At 53.6% G+C, this 15,289-nt stretch overlaps 6 protein-coding genes across 6 annotated transcripts; 3 read left to right on the top strand and 3 right to left on the bottom strand.

Annotated features, from left to right (window-relative positions):
• Positions 1–418: 418 nt before the first annotated feature.
• On the top strand, positions 419–3,681 carry ASPSYDRAFT_92650 (putative class V chitinase; the record flags this gene model as incomplete). Its single annotated transcript, XM_040852711.1, has 7 exons — positions 419–832; positions 882–1,024; positions 1,074–1,524; positions 1,581–1,822; positions 1,877–2,101; positions 2,157–2,268; positions 2,323–3,681. The coding sequence occupies 7 exons, from the start codon at positions 419–421 to the stop codon at positions 3,679–3,681; spliced, it is 2,946 nt and encodes a 981-aa protein (XP_040699323.1).
• A 329-nt stretch (positions 3,682–4,010) lies between these two features.
• ASPSYDRAFT_158098 (mediator of RNA polymerase II transcription subunit 17) lies at positions 4,011–5,989 on the bottom strand (the record flags this gene model as incomplete). Its single annotated transcript, XM_040842704.1, has 3 exons — positions 4,011–5,233; positions 5,280–5,665; positions 5,718–5,989. 3 exons carry the CDS (start codon positions 5,987–5,989, stop codon positions 4,011–4,013), a joined length of 1,881 nt encoding a protein of 626 aa, XP_040699322.1.
• A 978-nt stretch (positions 5,990–6,967) lies between these two features.
• ASPSYDRAFT_34440 (ATP-dependent 6-phosphofructokinase) lies at positions 6,968–9,471 on the top strand (the record flags this gene model as incomplete). Its single annotated transcript, XM_040845240.1, has 3 exons — positions 6,968–7,714; positions 7,769–8,230; positions 8,281–9,471. 3 exons carry the CDS (start codon positions 6,968–6,970, stop codon positions 9,469–9,471), a joined length of 2,400 nt encoding a protein of 799 aa, XP_040699321.1.
• Positions 9,472–9,754: 283 nt separating this feature from the next.
• Positions 9,755–11,552, bottom strand: isn1 (IMP 5'-nucleotidase ISN1). Its single transcript, XM_040847686.1, has 8 exons — positions 11,376–11,552; positions 11,319–11,329; positions 11,251–11,271; positions 11,189–11,203; positions 10,993–11,140; positions 10,153–10,947; positions 9,921–10,060; positions 9,755–9,860 (listed from the first exon to the last, which is right to left on the bottom strand). The coding sequence occupies exons 1-8, from the start codon at positions 11,398–11,400 to the stop codon at positions 9,765–9,767; spliced, it is 1,251 nt and encodes a 416-aa protein (XP_040699320.1). The 5' UTR covers positions 11,401–11,552; the 3' UTR covers positions 9,755–9,764.
• A 172-nt stretch (positions 11,553–11,724) lies between these two features.
• On the top strand, positions 11,725–13,634 carry ASPSYDRAFT_48727 (phenylacetaldoxime dehydratase family protein). The gene has a single exon (XM_040847685.1). It carries the CDS (start codon positions 12,012–12,014, stop codon positions 13,167–13,169), a length of 1,158 nt encoding a protein of 385 aa, XP_040699319.1. The 5' UTR covers positions 11,725–12,011; the 3' UTR covers positions 13,170–13,634.
• ASPSYDRAFT_60462 (putative MFS quinate transporter) lies at positions 13,316–15,182 on the bottom strand (the record flags this gene model as incomplete). The annotated part of the gene is made up of 4 exons (XM_040849858.1): positions 13,316–14,416; positions 14,487–14,615; positions 14,668–14,857; positions 14,905–15,182. The coding sequence occupies 4 exons, from the start codon at positions 15,180–15,182 to the stop codon at positions 13,316–13,318; spliced, it is 1,698 nt and encodes a 565-aa protein (XP_040699318.1).
• Between the last annotated feature and the right edge of the window lie 107 nt (positions 15,183–15,289).

Here is a 15,289-nt window from a genome sequence, read left to right as displayed (position 1 = left end):
AACCGACTCATGCAGTATTTGGCTCTGAGTTGGGGGCCGAATGTAACCTTCTTATATACTCTCTTTCGGAATCGTGTTGTGTTGGCCACTGCTGCACTTCTCATTGGATTTAGGGCAAATTCGACGGAGGGCTGGGAGTAGTACACCGTGCATCCGTGTCCAAAAAGGCGAGACAATCCTAGTAAATACTTGATTATGACAGTGGCATTGGAGTGTTAATCTCGCTTCGAGGCACTGCCCGCCTCTGTCGGACAAACTCAGGCGGCGTTGTGTGTGAAAAGTCGAACTGATGCAGAGGGGTATGTCCTGAAGCAATCTCCGACTCATATAAGATATAGCAGTCTCACGCATATCCAGATTGTCTCTCTATCCCAGTCACATACCCACGCTGTTTTGCCTTTGAGCGATTGCAGACAGGATGAGTGACGTTTGTGAATACATTCAAGTTGAGGCCGACGACGGCTGTTGGGCACTGGCGGACCGTTGTGGCATCTCCGAGGACGACCTGGTCAAGTACAACCCTGGGGATGGCTTCTGTGATAACCTTATCCTTGACCAGTATGTCTGCTGTTCGGAGGGTGATCTGCCAGACTTCTCTCCCAAGCCTGATGATGATGGCAACTGCTACGTCTACGTTGTTCAGAAGGATGACAACTGTATGGATATTGCCAAGGCAAACAAGATCAATGACTGGGAGATGATTGAAGACTGGAACGCACTTACATGGGGCTGGATGGGATGCGGTTCGCTACCGGAAAAGGCCAATATCTGTCTCAGTGAGGGTGAACCGCCATTTCCAGCCACAGTTGATGCTGCTGTTTGCGGTCCTCAGGTTTGTCCCTCTCCTCATTTGTTGCTCGATTACATCTGACTCTCCATAGAAAAGTGGTACCAAAAAGCCAGACAATGGCAGTCCCTGGGACTGGGCGGGCCTGAATCCATGTCCCCTCAATGCCTGCTGCGACGTCTGGGGTCAATGCGGTATCACCCCGGAATTCTGCACCAATTCCACAGAGGACGGCGGGTGAGGATTCAATTTCACGATCATGCAAGACCAAACTAACCCATCGCAGAGCTCCAGGGACAGCCAAGAATGGCACCAACGGCTGCATTTCTAACTGTGGCACCGAGATCAAGAGTACAGACACCCACCCCGGCAGGCCGATGCGCATTGGCTACTTCGAGGCGTGGAATCTTGACCGGCCCTGTGCCAATATGGACATTTCCAAGATGACGGATGGTAACATTTATTCGCATGTCCATTGGGCCTTTGGCAACATCACAGACAGCTGGGAGGTGGACGTCAGCGGTCTACAGGAACAGTTTGACGGGCTAAAGGAGCTGAAGGATATTCAGAGAATCCTGAGCTTTGGTGGCTGGGGGTTCTCAACTGAGCCCTATACACACAATATCTTCCGGGAGGGCGTCAAGGACGGCAACCGACAGATCCTGGCTGCCAATGTTGCCAAGTTCATTAACGATAATGACCTAGACGGAGTGGACTTTGACTGGGAATACCCTGGTGTAAGTTCTTCACATTTCAAATCTAGTGGTTTAGATTTGGCTGATCCTCGTTTTAGGCGCAAGATATTCCAGGTATTGGGCCAGACAGCCTTGATTCAGGCAAAAACTATGCCGCATTCCTCAAGCTTGTTCGTGAGGCGCTAGACGAAGACAGGACTATGTCGATGGCTCTTCCGGCGTCTTACTGGTATCTCAAGGGCTTTGACCCACTGACTCAGTACGATGAGTACATGGATTACTATGTCTACATGACCTATGACCTTCACGGCCAGTGGGACTGGAACAACACATACGTCAAGTAAGTTAACGGCATCACTCGTGGGCGCCTGCTTAGGCTAACACCATGCTCCAGTCCTGGTTGTCCGCTCGGGGACTGTCTCCGCAGCCATGTAAACAAGACTGAGACAGAGTACGCCCTGTCGATGGTGACCAAGGCTGGTCTGCCGTCTATCAAGATCGTTCCTGGTCTTGCTCTCTACGGGCGCAGCTTCGAGATGGCCGACCCAGACTGCAAGGGACCGGAGTGCAGATTTACTGGGAAGGAATCCGGCGCCACCAAGGGGTCCTGCACCGATACGTGCGTCCGCCCCAGCTATAAAATAAATACTAGCTCTTCTAACAACGCCTTGCAGTGCCGGATACATTTCGAACATTGAGATTTACAGCTTGATTAACCAAGCCTCCAGCATCGACGAGGAAGACCCTATCAGCATTGAGGAGTACGAGGACGAAGGCGATATCTTAGTACGTGTTATATGAAAAACCTCTTACTGACACGGATCTAATGGGGAATTGCAGATCTATAACAACAACCAGTGGGTATCCTGGCTCACCCCTGAAAGCTACAGTGCCCGCCAACAATGGTACGACGAGCTGCACTTCGGCGGCAGCGTCGACTGGGCCAGTGATCTCAACAGGACATACAGCAACAATGGCACAGGCGACCTAGAGGATACAGACGACGGATGGGAGAATCTCGAACCCTGCCCGTCCATTGTTTTCCCATACCTTGAAGGGCTCCAGACAGCTGTTGACAGCGGTAACATCCCTGAGCACTGCATCGCGGAGATGACCCTTGGCACGCTTATCTGGATGCTCGACAGGGCGTACGGAAACTATACCGATGTGAACAACGGCTACGACGAGATGTTTGACTACTACGTCAAGTACATCGAGAAGATCATCCCCTCCGTGCTCAACAACGCCTTCATGCTCAACATGAGCACCACTCGCGATGGGCAATTGATCCCCGACGACGGCTACGGGATGCAATACTTCGACTGCCGATTCCCGGAACAGGATGACTGGGTCTCCTGCGCCGAGTGGGACGATAATACGGACGTGCTTTATCGATTCATCGACGCCACTAATCTCAAGCTCCGCGACGAAGAGGGCTTCGACAAGGCCCTCGCCACTGCTGGTCTGATGCGGGACTGGATCGACTTCGGCGAATGGTCCATCACGCGTCACAATCGCCGTGTTCGGCCGCCACAGTCGCGCACGCTGAGCTTCACGGGTTGGCCTATCAGGAATGAGTCCATGGTCGTTAGTAACCCCAAGGATATTGTTACAAAAGGGTTACCGGATATTCCGACCTTGAGGGCGGATATGCAGGCAACCAGGCTGGACATCATGGGCGGGCTCTGGATGGGTGGTGATCCAGGCGCTGCTGCTGTGGCGTATACGCCGGCTGTGCTGATGCTGGAGCAGGGAGTTGACAGCATGAAGCAGGCTAAGGAGCTCGGTGAAAAGGAGGAAGAGGAAGAAGAGGAGGAGGAGCGGAAGCGTATGGAGAATATCATCTTGCTTGTGATAGGGGTCGTGTTGATGTTTGTGCCGGTGGTTGGTACTGAGGTGGCAGCTGGCCTGGGCTTTGCGAACGTGGCTCGAGTTATTGCCATCGCGGGGGAACTGGGTAATGCGGCCCTGGCTACGTATGACACGGTCAATGATCCAGCCTCGGCTGTTGTTAATATGCTGGGCATGCTGTTCGGCGCAGGCGATATTGCGAAGGTGGCGCGCGACGCAAAGGGACTGACCAAGGTTGCGGACTGGAGGAGGAGTATGAAGGCAAACGAGGTCTCCTCCATGGGCAAGATCTTCCAGGACGGCGATAGCAAGGTGCAGGCCATCCTTGGAAAGATGTGCAAGCTGTGACCCCAGAATCTAATGATCTAAGATCAACTTGAGCGTTGTTGTATTATTTCTGAGACACGGCCACATATGCTAGATACATGTCAAGTACGAGGACACAAGTAAATACTGGTGCAAACACGATCACTTTACTTACTGGGGCAACTAGATCAGAAGGATACGGGCAGCCGTGAAATCAATGACAATGACTCATGAGGGTATCAATTGGTAAATGTCTATTAAAGCAAATATCTAGCGCCCCGGTGCGGCCAACCCCGTGGTCGAGATAATCCAAACAAACTCCTTGCAGAAATCGAGAGTCGTCAGTCATTATGCAATATTTGAATGGCTTATCACCACGACGACAACTGGGATGCCTGGGAAACAAATTCGGCCAGGCTTGGCCTCGATTCTCGAGGCTCGGGTTTCCATGTCTCCGACATTTTCGGCGACCGGTTGCCATATCCTTCGCCCAGAGCTAGAAAGTGTGCTTTAATGGACAGCTCCTCACGAGACAGGCTGACTATCATCTTTCTCCTTTCGTCAGTGGGATCCCGGAGCTGCCCATGGTGGGGGAACAAGGCTTCCCAGGATATCTCGCCTGCGCTTTGCTTATCCGAATTTTGCGAGATGGCTGCTACTATATCTAGCAGGCAATAATGTGTAATCATGGAAGACACTTCATCCTGCAGCCCAACACGACCAGGAGACAGCACATCAGGGAACGGTGGATGTTTGAACGAGATGTCATAGAAGGTCCCAACCGGCGGGACCACGGGGCTGGTCCGAAGTCGAACCTGGAACGAGCTCTGTGTATCAACCAGCGTCCCCGAAAACGTTGACTCAAACGGTGCCAGGAACACCCTAGCCAGTGCTTCAACCTTTGGCACTTGGATGCTGGGTTGCAGCGCGCCGATCGACGAGAATTGGGTCTCGTGGAATTCACACTTGATGCCGGCTGATTCGAGTACATTGCGTACATCGTCCATAAATGACTTCAGCCATTCTAGGTGGGATTTGTGTTGTAGGTATGCCATGATCGGTCGGAGGATGTGATATTCAGGAACAGGCCGACGCTTAGGCACCAACGGAGGTGGCGGTTGGGTCCTTCGCCGAAGGTTTTGGCGGTGCGCGTAGGCCAGGAGAATGCGAATGGAGTGCGCAACTGCATCCGCAAAGATATCTTGCTCGCCAGAAGCAGCCACATCCGGGTCGTGGTCCTGGTCCCAGTCAACCAGATCCAACAATAACTCTTGCTCTCCAGATACAGGGACCTCCACCAAATTCTGTCGTGTTGTTACCCCTTGATTGCCTAATATCCTAGCTTCGCGCATCATTTCGTAGAAAAGTTCCTCCTCGAATACTGTATCGCGGGCTTGTAAGATGCGGCTTTCAATCGACTCGGCGCCCTCTGGCGGTCGGCAGACTTTCGAGCAGCCAACGACGCGATTGCCTTGCTTCACCCTCACGCGTACTCCTTTCGCCTTTCCAGGTATCAGCCCTTTGTCCAAAAGCAGGCTTCCGTCATCGGTCCTTCGTAGAGCAGCGAGCCCTCGGTCGCGGAAAATAGGCGTAGCTATCAATGTCAGCGGGGAACCGGCGCGCAAACAGAGCAATCTTACCCTCCAAAAATCCATATTGTACCGCAAGAGCCTGCCCCTCCCTCGGCAGTCTGCAGACCTTCCATCCCTTCTCTTTGACAGCTAATACCTCATTCCAATACTTGGTCTCCGAGTTGACCTCTGTTTCTAGTCTCGAGCCGGCATTCAAGAGTTTGTTTGCGGCCGAACTGAAGTTCTGCAACCGCCATCCCCTTGATACGGACTTGATGTCTTTGAGGGTGGAATCTGGTCTCGGGGGTGGGTTGACGACCTCGGCGGTCAGAGTCCCAAGCGGTATGGCGCCCTTTAAGAACTGGGACATGGACATTTCAGCCTGGCGGGCATTATGTTTGGAAAGCAACAGAGAGATGAAATCTAAGGCAAAGGCGGTTTCCATGTGAGCCTGTCTACGAAGCATAAGCATGTCACCGCGGTTGAATGGACGAACGCGCAGCTTACAGAGCAAAATTGATAATCTCAGCACGCCGTTTGTACAGCTGATCCTTCTGCTCTGACGCATCCAAATCTATTGCATCCTTGTCGCCAGAATCGTCCTCTTCCCATGGATCCTTGTTTTTATCCTCCTCAATCTTCTCCCGCAGCTTCGTCTCGTTGAGCTCGCGGAAGGAACCCCATTGCGCGTTTATCTGGGCGATGTCGCGTGGCAATGAATCTGGACGGTCGCGTTTTTCGATGATTGGGCGAAGTGGGAGGCTGAAGGAGTCCGACATGATGGTAGCTGAGCCACTCTGCAACGAGTGGCCCGATGAATCGAGTGACGGGTGTTTGAATTGGAAGGAATCGGATGCCGACAGCTGGAGCTTGGACCACAATTGCTGCACGTGATAGACCTCACGTGATCTCCTCTACAATCCAACGTTCTCGTTCTGGTTCTGGTTCAATCAACTTACCCTGTCATTCCTTCCGAGAAACCGGATTGGAAGACGATGTCAAATATGACAGACTAGGTTACGAGGATTTATCGGAGCAAAGTTTGACTGCTGGTGTGATAGCTCTGATACAACAGTGTGACAGTCAGATATATATTTCGAGCCAAGGATATGACGCCGGTACCCCCACCAATCTGGGATCAGATAATGCGCCCCCAGCTTTCCTAATTGGCAGCATTGAACTCAACGCATTGCTATCATGCAATTTACCCCGTAACCCCTGTCGTACTGCTTGTAGCCAGCCAATCAAGACGTCACATGGGTGCTGAAACCCTGCCCTAGACAGCTGCACGTGACAGCTGATAGGCTAAACCGCAACGGGAGCCATGGAGCCACCTGGTGACATCAGCAGATCTTCTCCCTTGCGGGCGTCGGGCGATCAACTGTATACAGCGCAGTCTTCCGATCCTTCTTGCAGAAATAAAAGCATGGGATTCGGATCCGGTCGAGAGAACACCCCGAATCAATGGCCCTGGCCGTATGCTAATTGCTGATACCAACAATTATAAACTCGAGAACGCCCCGCGGCTGTTATTCCCTTGGACTGTCACAGGCAGTCTGTGACGTACCTTACCCGCAGCCCGCTTTTTCTCACCGGAAACCCCCACCACGCACCAAGTTGTGTCTTCATCAACTCACTCTTTCGTCACTGCTCGTTCTTTTTCCACTTAACTGACCTGTCGCTGCATTGCCTCTAGCTCACTCGACTGAGCTGCCACTTTTCGTCCTGGAGATCGATTTGTCGCAGTTGCCGTCGTGATGGCCCCAGCAACACTTACATCGCAAGCCCCTCCTCCCAAGCGCCGCCGCATCGGTGTCTTGACCTCCGGAGGAGATGCCCCCGGTATGAACGGCGCTGTGCGTGCCGTCGTCCGTATGGCCATCCACTCCGATTGCGAAGCCTATGCCGTGTATGAAGGATACGAAGGTCTGGTCAACGGCGGGGACATGATCAAGCAATTACACTGGGAAGATGTTCGAGGATGGCTTTCTCAGGGTGGTACTCTGATCGGTTCCGCTCGTTGCTTGTCTTTCCGCGAGAGGCCTGGCCGGCTCCAAGCTGCCAAGAACATGATCATGCGTGGAATTGATGCATTGGTTGTCTGCGGTGGTGACGGTAGTTTGACCGGTGCCGATGTCTTCCGCTCCGAATGGCCTGGCCTGCTGGAGGAATTGGTGAAGACGGGGGAGTTGACCGCAGAGCAGGTCAAGCCTTACACAGTATTGAACATTGTCGGTCTCGTGGGATCGATTGATAACGACATGTCCGGGACAGATGCTACAATTGGCTGCTACTCGTCGTTAACTCGTATCTGTAACGCTGTTGATGATGTCTTCGACACTGCATTTTCTCACCAGCGAGGCTTCGTTATTGAAGTCATGGGCCGGCACTGTGGCTGGCTTGCTCTAATGGCTGCCATTGCCACTGGCGCAGACTGGCTTTTCATTCCTGAAATGCCTCCTAAAGATGGCTGGGAGGATGCCATGTGCGAGAACATTACAAAGGTGGGACGCTTCAAGGCAACCTAGTCTTTGAAGACTAACATTTATTCTTGACAGAACCGTGGCGAACGTGGCAAGCGCAGAACAATTGTCCTTATCGCCGAAGGAGCACACGATGAACACCTCAACAAGATCACAAGCGACAAGGTTAAGGATATCCTCACCGATCGCCTCGGGCTGGACACCCGCACAACAATTCTTGGACACACCCAAAGAGGAGGACCTGCCTGCGCTTACGATCGCTGGTTGTCAACCTTGCAAGGAGTGGAGGCCGTGCGAGCTGTTTTGGACATGACGCCGGAATCTCCATCTCCGGTCATTACAATCCGCGAGAACAAGATCATGCGCACGCCATTGATGGATGCGGTCAAAGAGACGCAGGAGGTCGCCGCGCATATCAAAAATAGAGACTTCGTAGGCGCGATGGAGCTGCGCGACCCCGAATTCAAGGAATACCACTACGCCTACAAGAACACGGCCACACCTGATCACCCGAAACTTGCCCTCCCCGAAGGAAAGGTAGGGGTAACCCGCTCTTTACCTAACAAACTCGGCTAATATATAAATAGAGAATGCGGATTGCCATTGTCCATGTTGGCGCTCCTGCAGGAGGCATGAACCAGGCTTCGCGTGCTGCCGTTGCGTACTGTCTAAATCGCGGCCACACACCGATCGCCATTCACAACGGATTCCCCGGCCTGATCCGGCATCACGCAGATAAACCTGTAGGCTCAGTGCGCGAAGTCAAATGGGTTGAGACAGACCCCTGGGTAAATGAGGGTGGTTCAGACATTGGCACAAACCGTGGCCTCCCATCAGAAGATATCGAGACCACCGCACAATGCTTCGAAGCAAACAAGTTCGACGCGTTATTCGTGGTCGGTGGGTTCGAAGCCTTTACAGCCGTCTCCCAGCTCCGCCAGGCGCGTGAGAAGTACGACGCCTTCAAAATCCCCATGGTCGTTTTGCCGGCCACAATCTCCAACAACGTCCCAGGCACAGAATACTCGCTCGGAAGCGACACCTGCCTGAACGCCCTGATCGACTTCTGTGACTGCATCCGGCAATCCGCCTCCTCGTCGCGCCGTCGTGTCTTCGTCATTGAGACCCAGGGTGGTAAATCCGGTTACATCGCTACAACAGCCGGTCTCGCAGTAGGTGCCGTCGCAGTTTACATCCCCGAAGAAGGGATCGATATCAAGATGCTCGCCCGCGACATTGACTACCTTCGCGACAACTTCGCCCGCGACAAGGGCGCCAACCGCGCTGGAAAGATCATCATGCGCAACGAGTCCGCTTCTTCCACATACACCACGCAGGTCATTGCAGACATGATCAAGGAAGAAGCCAAGGGCCGTTTCGAATCTCGCGCCGCTGTCCCCGGGCACTTCCAACAGGGTGGCAAGCCCTCCCCCATGGACCGCATCCGCGCGCTGCGCATGGCCATTAAATGTCTCATGCACCTAGAAACCTACGCCGGAAAGAGCAAGGAGGAAATCGCCGCAGACGAGATGTCCGCCACCGTCATCGGAATCAAGGGCTCCCAGGTCTTGTTCTCTGTCATGGGCGGTGACGCCGGTCTGGAGAAGAATGAGACAGATTGGGCCCGTCGCCGACCCAAGGCCGAGTTCTGGCTCCAGTTGCAGGATACAGTTAATATCCTGTCTGGCCGCGCGAGTGCAAAGGATACCTGGTCGTGTTATGAGGATGATGATAAGGTTCATGCGCGGTCGCATGCCCCGTCGCCTTCATACGGATGAGGGGTGGGTCAAGGAAAATAAAGCGATGGGAAAGATGTAACAGCATGATAGGTTTTGGGATTCATTTTGGACGGATGTAGCCTTAATCCCCCCCTTACGAACGATAAACATGAAATGAAAGAATGGATTCAATGTCTAGACAATGACATGCATTTACTTACGCCAAGTTAAGCTGCTAGAAGTACGGAGTATGTATACCTATAATACTTTCACTCAAGAAAGTTTACATAACCATCAAGTAGTGACTGGGACAGCGATGCCGAAATCTGTCAAATATGGTCTACCGGATGTGATTATGGTAGAGACTTCTGGATACTCGCTAGCTCGTCCAAAAGCTGTACGGTTTCAGCTGGGCTGGCGATCCACGCAGTCGTGGAAGCAAGACGGGCCTGCACAGGTCAACTTAATATTCCATGATAAATAAAAAGAAAATAAAAAAGGCGACAAACCTTGAAATCATTGGCACCGGCTGACAAGAACTGATCGCCGACATGCAGAGTGCGCGCGGGGTCAATGCCGCCAAAGTACTGCTGGCAAGCGCGCACACCCCATGATTTATCACCGATATCAACGAAGACGTCGTTACCACCTTTTGGCGATTGACATTAGCCTACTCACATACTAAATTGGGCTAATACATCGCTCGGAGGTGATGGGAGACCAAAAAGAAATGGAACCAACCGTTAAAAGCACAGAACGGGAGCCGAGTCCCGACTTGGGACCGCTCGACTGTGTTCTGAACGACGAGGACAGTTTCCTCTAATTGCTCGCGAGCCAACCGGCCTTTATTCTGCGGGTAGACGCCAACTGCACGATCCTTTCGGAGGACCGAGACTGGGAGGTTGAGGTTTGCGACGCACGCGCGCAGGGACGACTCTGCGATATTTAACAGCTCCGTGATGTCTTCTTCCTTCCAGGTGGCCATTTCCCCGATCATCCACTTCTCGCGTGGGACGTAGACGAGTTTGTGTGGGGAGGATGCGTCGTATCGGAAGAGGTAGTTGCTTTCGCCGCCCATGACGACGAGGCCGGAGCGTTGGGAGTCGGTGAGATCGGGCGTGTCNTGCATGACGTCGAGAAGACCCTTTAGGCGCTCGTAGTACTTGGCTTCTTCCGTGTAGCCGGCGGCTGTGACGATTCCGACCTTGATGTCCTGCTGGAGAAGGCGGATGATGCGCGGGATGACGGCGTTGTCGGGGGTCATGTTAGTTCCGTCGTCGTATAGAGTTACGTCTCCATCGAAGGTGACGAGCTCCAGGCCGCGGGTGTGGACTAAGCCGAGGAGCTGGGCGGAATTGAGAATCAGGCGGACGTCGTTGAATGAGGGAGCGACGAAGCGCCGTCTGCTAATGAAGCGCTGTTGGTCTTGGTATTTGAAGGCGTCCTTCAAGTATAGCCTGGTGAAGAACGACCCGACTGTAGGAACAAGTAGCTTCAGCTTTGACTTTCCGGCAGCACCGCTGAGTTCATGTTCAACTGTTACAGTTAGAAAGTAGCGTTACAGAGGGCAGGTAGAGGTACTGTGATCGTCCATAAGACCCTCGACATCTCGGAAGATTTCTGCGTAGCGCTGGTGGGTGTCGTGTGCGACCTCTATGAGTTTCTCGCTGTGTTCTTGGTAGACGGCAGTGGGTTGTGAATGCAGCACAAATGGAACGGCCAGAAGGCCCTGCTTGTATATTAGGATAGTGAAAGAAGACAGGTCTCAGAGACGGACCTTGATCCATTCAATCTAGGCCCAAGTTAGTGGTAGAAGCAGACCGGCGTTGGTGCACCTACTAGTTGGTCCCGACGGTGGGACTGTAGACGGATTAGCAAGAGGTATTTGGTAGAGGATACCAACATACCTTGAGGGCATCTGGAGGACGTCAGTTGGTGGAAATGGCAGTGAGTGGGGTACTTACATTCAACGCGATAGCGGGTAGTCATGGTGTATAGAATAAATCAGTAGATGAAAAAGGCTATGGATGCTAGAGATGATGGAGAAACGATGGATCCTTCCCGTAAGCGTCGAGATGAGAGGAAACGACGTTGCACAATCAAGGGAGAGCAAGAGGACAAGAATGATGCCTGGATCGACGCTGCAGCTGTCAAGACAAAACACTCCGGTTGGCTGACTGCAGCTGCCTGAGGCAACGCGGGGAGAGCTTATCAGCTGATGGTCACAGCACAAAAGTAGACTAGCGTGGTCGCACCACGCCGAGGTCCGGCTGGCCCGAATGGCAGGGCATCAACTTCCTTATACCAGTCAGATGCGAATATGAATATGTGGAAGAGGTGATACAGTCCGGATGGAAATTGCAAACCGCTGAGGTCACACAGAAGCAGCTCGACTTTCGAGTCCGTCTGGCTCGGGTAACAGCGCCAATAGCAGCCTCGGCCGATCTCCGTGTTCAGGTTCTCCCCAATGTGGAGTCTCGCACAAGGCGGGGATGGATGGGAGGAATTGCTAATCCCCAAGTGCTTACAAGTTGACTCTACACTCAGTTATCCACCATTCTAGACAGCATTTGAATCAATACAAGAGCAGAACAAGAACCATGGCCGAAAACCGCATCTACCCACTTGCCAGACCCCCAGGGCACAAACCACCCATGGAACGCTGGAAACTCGACTTCCCCAGCAGTACCAGTACCAGCCCTACTACTGTTTACACAGCATACATAGGCATCCAGCGGCACAGCTCCACCCCAGACACCCTGGCCGCGTTTACAAAAGCCACACAAGCAATACAGGTCTGGCTCAGTGGCGACACGAACAACGACCCCGTAGCTGAAAAATTCACCTTCATCGAAGGCGACGACGCCCCCTCGTCTCTAACATGGGTGTGCTACTGGTCGAACCTAGCCGCCTACTCATCCCGGATGTCCTCATTAAACCTGCCAGATATCTACGATGATATAGGCAAGCCAGACTCTATCGGTCTGTGGATAGAAAAATTCACAACGCCAACATCCCGCCTCGAAACGAACTACTCGGGCCTAGACTACCTCCCCGGTCTTGCGCGTCTGCCTGGGTCACAGACCGTCGGCCACACACTGACGGCGTACTGGGGCGCCGCGCGAGACCGGATCCCGGACTCGGCTAAGGACTTGTTCGGCCGGTCTGCCGGTGGAGAGACCAAAAGTAATAGCCTTAATAGGGTTAATAGCAGTAGCACGGACCCTTCGCCGACGCCAACGCCTACGCCGAAACCGGCGGGATTACGGCAGAGATTGTCAGGTGTTAATCGGTTCGACAATCTCGTGCATATCCGCTCGGGCCAGTTCTGGGGGAATTGCGACGCCGTCGAGACAGAGGCGTATGAGGCGCATTTGGAGCCGAGTCTGCGTGCTGGGCTGCGGTGGGTTTGGGAGAACAGGGATGAGTCGGGTGCGATGGGACTACGGTTTATTCGTAATGTCCCACTTTCAAAGATGGATGCGCAAGACGGGGTCGACCCTGCGAAGGAAACCTGTGCAGCGGGCTTCTTTCGCAATTTGGAGGACTTGGAGCGCTGGGCGAAGCGGCATCCGTCGCATTTGAAGATTTTTAATGGGGCGATTCGGCATGCGAAGACCTTTGGGGATGCTAGGAAGTTCAGGACATGGCATGAGGTTTCTGTGTTGAAGAAGGGGGAGGCAGAGTTTGAGTATGTGAATTGTCTCCCTGAGACTGGGGTTATACGATTTCTTCCTCTGGAGAGGGAGGATTTATAGTTGGTATAAAGTTGCAGTAGTAATCAGATATTCCAACGTCAGTATACAGCATATACTATACCCAATCATCCCAGTCATCTCGTCATAACAACCTCGACATACATAACAGACGGTCCCAATATTCCAGTTAGACATCAAGACATCAATTAGACCTGCTCCCTGCGCTCCTCCCTAGGCTTCTCCCCACCACTAACATTCATACTAGCGATCTGCGCGGTAGCCATATCCTGATCCTCGCCCATCTTCTCCTGGACCATATCCCTCGTCTCGGCATCCCTGTTACCATACAGACCAATCTTATACCACCGCAGCTGGAACAACGCATCCATACTCTCCAGACTGCGGCCCGCAGTCTCGGGGATACTAAACAGCACCCAAATTCCACCAAGGATGGTAACGGCGCCAAAGCACCAGAACGTACCCTTGGGGTCGATACCGCCCGAGGCAGTCGGGAGAAGCATGTTCGGCACCGCACGCGCGTTCCCATACTGGTTCGCAAAGTGCAGCGTCATGGCGGTGGAGGTCGCCAGGGCGCGAATCCGCAGAGGGAATAATTCGGCTGTCAGCAGGTACTGCATGGAGTTCCAGCCGAGCGCCCAGCCTACACCGGAGATGTAGATCATGGCGATGGCGCCGCGGGAGGGACCGGCCTGGTCGGGGGAGAGCTCGAAATTGTCTTCGACGCCGAGCTGGGGGACGGCGGTTAGGAAGCCTGCGATGTAGACCATTGAGATGGCCTGCAGGGTGATTCCGATGAGCAGGGCGCGCTTGCGGCCGATGACGTCGACGAGGAAGAGCGCGCAGATGACGGCGGCGACGAGCTTGACGATTCCGAAGACAGCGGTGACGAGAAGGCCCTCCTCGGAGCCCGTGATGCCTAGCAGGGAGAAGAGCTGGGGTGCATAGACGGTGATGGAGCCGGCACCGGACCATTGCGAGAGGATCTGGACGCCGGCGGCGAGGTAGAGACGGTACAGGTTGGAGGGCACCATGACGGCCTCTTTGACGACGCCGAACCAGCCAAGGCCGTGGGTTGCTTCCATTTCAGCCTCGTGCGAGCTCCTGATGCCCGCCAGCTCTTGGACAACGTAGGGGTGGTCCATGGGGAGGTTGCGGATGCGGGCGAGGTTGTTCAGAGCCTGGTCGTAGTTGTTTCGCTTGATGAGGTAGCGCGGCGACTCGATCTGGAGGAATGAGAGGATGAAGATGATGCCGGCGAACATGATGTGCAGACTAGTAGGTACGAGCTTGGCGGATGTTAGCTTCGTCTTGACTTGATGTAGGGTTTGATGGAGATTCTTGATGTAGGATACTCACCCAGCGGTCATGCGTGTTGTCTCCCATGTTGACCTCACAGCCATAGTTGGCAAAGTAGGCCACGACGATTCCAATGTACACGAAACCCGTGAAGATGCAGGTGCACAGGCCACGGATTTGCGCCGGAGCCTATAGTTAACGGTTAGATGTTGGATTAGCAAGTGGGACAAAGCAGACGTACGATTTCACTGAGATAGACCGGCGCCACCACCACAGTCGCGCCAACACCGAGGCCAGCAACCAGTCGTCCAGCATAGACAGCAGCGAGGTTGCCGCCGTGGCCCATGAAGATGGCAATGCCCAGGATCCAGACAAGACACAGACCACGACAGGTCCAGAGACGGCCGAAGATATCACAAAAGAGGAAAGCACTGGCAGGTTAGCAGTTGGAGTTAGGGTTGGTGTTGAGAGCACTCACATCAGAGCACCACCGACACTGCCCAGCTGCACCATCGCAGTGACATTTGCGCGGATGTTGGTCTGCTCGACCTCGCCGTACGACTCGAAGTTGATAGTGCGCTGGAAATCCTTCGAATCGAAGGCTCCAGTAATCAAACCCTCGTCAACACCACGGGCAGCACCCATGAGGCCGAACGTGAGCACCGCAAACCACAGACGCCAGTTCAGGACCTCTCTCGGGGCCCCGTCCAGCCTGAGCCGGAAGACGTTCAAGGGCTGCTTCGGACCGCCCGCCATTTTGAATAGAATACACACGGAGAACGCAGAGAAGGGAGAAGAGAGGTGGGCGAGGGGCAGTGAGGAAAAAGAAAAGAGACAGTCCTACCCCCCCTTACTGCTCGCCG

Source organism: Aspergillus sydowii (assembly GCF_001890705.1).
Source record: "Aspergillus sydowii CBS 593.65 unplaced genomic scaffold ASPSYscaffold_11, whole genome shotgun sequence".
Taxonomy (NCBI): Eukaryota; Fungi; Ascomycota; class Eurotiomycetes; order Eurotiales; family Aspergillaceae; genus Aspergillus; species Aspergillus sydowii.
The sequence above is the reverse complement of the archived record's forward strand: the minus strand, read 5'-3'. Positions and strand labels throughout refer to the sequence as shown.

Excerpts from the sequence above, each read along its gene's own strand:
- ASPSYDRAFT_48727 (XM_040847685.1), top strand. The coding sequence starts at position 12,012 with ATGGCCGAAAACCGCATCTACCCACTTGCCAGACCCCCAGGGCACAAA.